The sequence below is a fragment of the Habropoda laboriosa genome, unplaced genomic scaffold, assembly GCF_001263275.1.
Source record: "Habropoda laboriosa isolate 0110345459 unplaced genomic scaffold, ASM126327v1 scaffold801, whole genome shotgun sequence".
Lineage (NCBI taxonomy): Eukaryota > Metazoa > Arthropoda > Insecta > Hymenoptera > Apidae > Habropoda > Habropoda laboriosa.
In genome coordinates, this window is record NW_017101026.1 from 399,359 (window position 1) to 404,402 (window position 5,044).

The following is a 5,044-nucleotide window of genomic DNA, read 5'->3' on the forward strand; positions in this document are numbered from 1 at the left end:
AAAAAAATTAGTAAGAATTTGGTTGGTGGAAATGTTGGTGAGTAAGTCTCTTTGTTTGGTGTCTGTGATGTTGCAGCGGCTCCCAGCGGTGCTCAGCAGGATAGGGATAATATTGGCCAGCCCCTTGGTAAGACCCCAGATAGCATTAGGGCGCGGTCACGACTTCGCGCGTTACCCGAACAGAAAACCCAATCTATACTGTATATCGATCACGATAACAATATCTACGATACTACTCGTGTTCCATTCACGTCTCGCGTGTATCCGTCGAAACGACGAAACCAGGAATAACTGACGCGCGGGGATGCAACCCTTCTTCTCCTCCACGTGTATATTTTTCTCTTTCTCTCTGTTTCTTTCGTTTTCTCAAACAACCCGCAGAAATTGGGGAAAAAAAGTGGTGTGCACGTGCAAGGTCTTAACCGCGTCCTGACGAACCACACGCAGACACACACATGTACGTACACAGTACACACGCATACGCGACACTTATACTCAACACACACACACACACACACACACACCACGTACATACACGGCGTAAACACATGGACACACTTGTTCTCTCTTGCTATCGTTCGAGGGAACGAAAAACAAAAAAAAAAAAGAAAAACCTTTATCTTTCTCTGGCCCTATTTCGCTGCGCGTTTTAACGAGAGCTTTGTCGAGAGGGGTTTTCTTTGTCCGACCGAAAGTAAGTGTAATAAGGTAAATTTCGTTGGCCGCTCGCGTAATTTTTTTCGCTCCCGCTCTGACCGAGCGGGGAAGGGTGTATCGATAATCGATAATGTAATTCCGAATGGGAGAATTTCATTTGGAGGTACGAAATGTTTGTCGAAGAACGCCCCTCTCGACCACCACCAACCCTCACCTTGCTAATTGTACTCTTCCCGCCTCTGCTCGTGCCATTTCTCTATATCACTCCACCTCCACCTTTCTCTCTCTGTTTCTCTTTCACCTCCTTTCTCTCTATCTCTCTGTCGCTCGTTCTCTCCTCGTTCTCCAGTTTCCGGTAGCAGAGACACGCCGATGCAACCGCTGTGTAGACTGCTTTACAGAATGCCGCAAAATTCTCTATACGATCTCTCACAATCGTCACAGATATATCAATTTTCTCCAATTTTCTCGCCGCTTGTTCCATACGGTTTTACGACGAATTTGGCGAGCAATCTGTATGAACGAAAGGTAGAACGTTGCGAGTATGTAGTAGCTTAACCTTGGGTAGAATCTGTGCTCGCTGAATCTTTGTGCTCGTTTCTCTACTCTACCAACTCTTTACCAACGAGACGCGCTCGTTGGATTTGCAATCTTGGTCGTTTCGATATTTGCGTATCTTGTTTGTTCGAAATGTGAGAGTAGGTGGGAAGGAGGAGAAGGAGAAGCTGTTGTAAATCGAACGAGCGTATCGCCGTTGTGCATGAATCCGCATTTTGAATCGATGACAGGGGGATACCTTGAACTGTACGTATTATGTATGGAACGCATGCGACTGCATGGGAGAAAAGTGTAATTTGCACGCACACGACAAACGTGTCCGATAAGATTTTCTTCGAATTACACTGTACCTCGTTGCCTTGACGAAAACTACGTACGATTATTCCGTCGCGATTCGAATCAGCGGTTACGCTCGAGTGAAAAGAAAAAGAAAAAAACGTTCTCTGTTCTCCGTGGTACCTCTGTGAAAAGGAAGACGTGTTACACGCTTGTGTTCGCTGTCGCGTTTTGCTCGGTTAACTGAAAAGGAACGAACTCTCGACTGGCGGTGAAAGCGATTACTCGAGCCGGACATTCGCTTGCAGATCGAAGGACCGGTAAAGTGAAGAAGAGAACCGCGTGTGTATGCGAGGAGAACGGTAAATGAATTGCGTAACGCTTTGCTTGAGTAAAGGGTTGATTTTTGCAGACAGTTTCGAGTAGTAGCGAGAGAGTGGCGGCGACGATTCGCTTGTATCCTTTGATTTGCGAGCGGTGCTTTTCATTTTCGATTACGATCTCGTGTTTTCGTCGAACCGAATAAACAAACTTCCCCAACTATGCAATTCGACGAATTTTGAAGAAAAAAAAAACAAAAAAGGAACAAACATATTTTACAATCTTCGACGATCCTCTTAGCTTCTCTCATCCAACTCTCGACGGGACAAAGACAAAACAAGACAAAAGAAACTTTCGCGCGGAGAAGTATCGTCGTTCTTTCTTTTTCCATTTTTTTCCTCTTTTCGAAGATTCATCCGAACGATGATTTTAGAGGTAACGACGCGATAAAAAATTGGAAAGAAGAAATAGCGACGCGACGCGCGTCGACGAGTCATTCAATTGCCGCAATTTATTCGCCGTTTAGTTGCCTTTCTTTCCTCTTAACCGTGTGATCAGCCGTATATACTTACGTACTTGTGTATATAATACATCATTCTTTTCTTTTCTTTTGTGACATCAAAAATCGCTTTTTGCCATTGAACTTACCCCGATTGAAGCTTGACATGTAGCATATAAAAGCTTGACATTAAAACTACCTTTCTCAAACGCAACTGGCCGGTACAAGAATCCGCTCTGACGTTCGCCCAGTTTAACGAAAATATCGATGGAAGGAAAACGGGAACAGAGATTGGTGAGAAATTGGTGAATTTACGGTGAAGTGGATCGAGAGGAAGCGTTAAACTGGGCGAAAACGGTGAAGAAAATTGTTGGTCGCGAGACCGTTACCGTTGAACGATTCATTATGCGGAGAACCTGTGTTCGAGGAACACAGATTCGAAACGACGACTTAGAGATGTAAATACAGTTGTTCACGTCGGAATCGAGATGAGATATTTCTTGATTACATTTCGAAAGAAAGGCAGATGTACGCTCGATTGTCGAAACGATTCGAGTCCGATGTGCGACAACGTGAAACGTAGATGTTATACGGCATGTAATTTGTAAGTTATACGCAGAGGCACGAAAGTGTTGATCCATATCTGTATACGTACAACATGTATCGGTTAAGAGAAACAACGATTCGCTTTTCGATCAAAAATGAAGTGTCAAGTTGGCGAATGGAGACGATTTCTCGCGTTGTACGAAAGGGAAAAGAAGAAAAGAATAAGGTTGGGTTAGGTTGCGCGAGAGTATCGGCGGAGGATTATCGAAGGACTGGCGCGCGGCAACTTTCCGAATTTCACACGCCTCTACGTGCAACAAGCTTGTTCGCCTCGATCAAAGCCTTCGTCACGCTTAACTTATGCTTGTCATCTCGAACGATCGATTACCGTTAGAAGCTGAACAAAAGCTGCTGCCATCCAACGAAAATTTCCCCCGAACTAAAATTCTTTTTTTTATCGGCTCTACATACGTACATGCATATGTGTATACGGGTTTGTTCTCCTCCTCGCTTTGGACATATCGGTGACCGAAAGGAAGAAATACATATGTATGTACGTATGTGTGGGAGTGGGGATAGAGAAATTGGTCGAAGGATGGATCGTTGTTTAAACGAAAGATCGTAAGAATATAAGTTTCTTCTACGGAGACCCTGTCGCAGGGTAAAAAGAAGCGAGAGGGCGGTCCACCGACCGGAGCTACGACAGGACCGAACGAGATCGTAACCTGCACCAACTGTGGACCCAACCCTTGCACGCACACCACCACCAATGGATGCACAGCCGAGGTATGTTAATTAACTATATTCCTCTATCAGCCACGAAACATCTAGCTTCCTATTTCCGACGATCAATATCCTCGCCGTTTCCCTCTTACGTCGCACATGTCTCTGTACATACGTGTAAGTACAATACGAGTATATTCACCTTCTGGCGAACAATTTGAGCAACCCCCCAACGATTTTGTTGCAGCTACGGAAAAAGGAGCCACCCCATCCGATAAGAGTGGCAAAGACGATCGACGTGATAGCAAGAATCACCTTTCCGGTCGCCTATTTCATGTTCCTCACCTTTTTCTTCATCCACTACAAAGGCACCTCGTAGACCGGCACCAGAGGGGCGACGATCGAACAAATTCCACCTTCGATCCGATTATTATTCGCCAGAGATTCCAAGGGAAATAATGTGCCCGTTTCGGGAGGGGAGGGGAGGATCGTCGAAGAAAAGGAAAGAAGAGAAGACAGACGAAAGTGTTGTTTCGGCTCGCTAAAATCGAAACATTATCGAGAGAGAGAGAGGCGTTAGGTTGTGGTTAGGCTTCTTCAAGGAAAATCGTGGGCGGGAGATACTCGAATCGGTGGATTCGCCCCTTCCTCATCTTTTCTCACATGTGATAATTCTTAAAAAAGCACTCTTTATCGAAAGAGCTCGATCCTCGAGCGGATGATCGACCAAGGACGTACACACACACGACGAGAGGCAGAGAGGGAGAGAATAGACAAATGGAGAGACACAAGGCACGTTCGTTTCTTTACTTTTTCCTTCTAACTGTCGGATAGTCACGCCCGCTAATTCGGGGATGCTTCTTGAAAGCTAGCTAAAAACAAATCAAATTTACCTAATTAAGGAACGTTATTGTACTTGTAAACTCACTAAAGAATAGAGAAGGTCGATGCAAGTGTCGTCCATGAAATCGCTATCTCGTGATTCGCCTTTTACTTAAATATCGACCTTTTTTCCGTACTTTATCGATTATCGATTATCGACTCGCGGCAATGGAGAAAAAAAGAAATAAATCAACGTGATCGCAGGTTAGCTCTATATTCGTAGACCTTTAAAGGAAAAGTAAATAAAGACGTTCGCTTTCAACTGAGGGAGCGCAGGGCTGCAAAGCATACAATTCCGCTGTACAAAAACAAACAAATATATACATACATAAGTACATACATACATGTACACACGCGTACACCCCCGCATCCGCACCCACACACACACACCCACACACCCACACACCCACACATACATATATATATATATATATAAATTTGGTTAATCAATCGTCGTTTCATCTGAACAATGTAGGTATTCGCGTATATACTTAAGTACTTACGTATCGCAAGTACCCACGATGTGTAATCTCTTTTCGATCGTTCAGGGTAGCTTTCGCGTCGAATGTAGCTTTAACAATT

The 5,044-nt window shown here is 44.4% G+C and overlaps 1 protein-coding gene across 1 annotated transcript in view; it reads left to right on the top strand.

The window, feature by feature from the left end:
- LOC108577949 (glutamate-gated chloride channel) overlaps nucleotides 1–4,371 on the top strand; it is a 31,807-nt gene extending 27,436 nt beyond the window's left edge. The window contains exons 12-14 of the mRNA XM_017941181.1: nucleotides 77–127; nucleotides 3,506–3,643; nucleotides 3,828–4,371. Of these exons, the coding sequence (XP_017796670.1) occupies nucleotides 77–127; nucleotides 3,506–3,643; nucleotides 3,828–3,959 (321 nt within the window). The 3' untranslated portion in view covers nucleotides 3,960–4,371. The remainder of the gene's footprint in view (nucleotides 1–76; nucleotides 128–3,505; nucleotides 3,644–3,827) is intronic.
- Nucleotides 4,372–5,044: the final 673 nt, after the last annotated feature.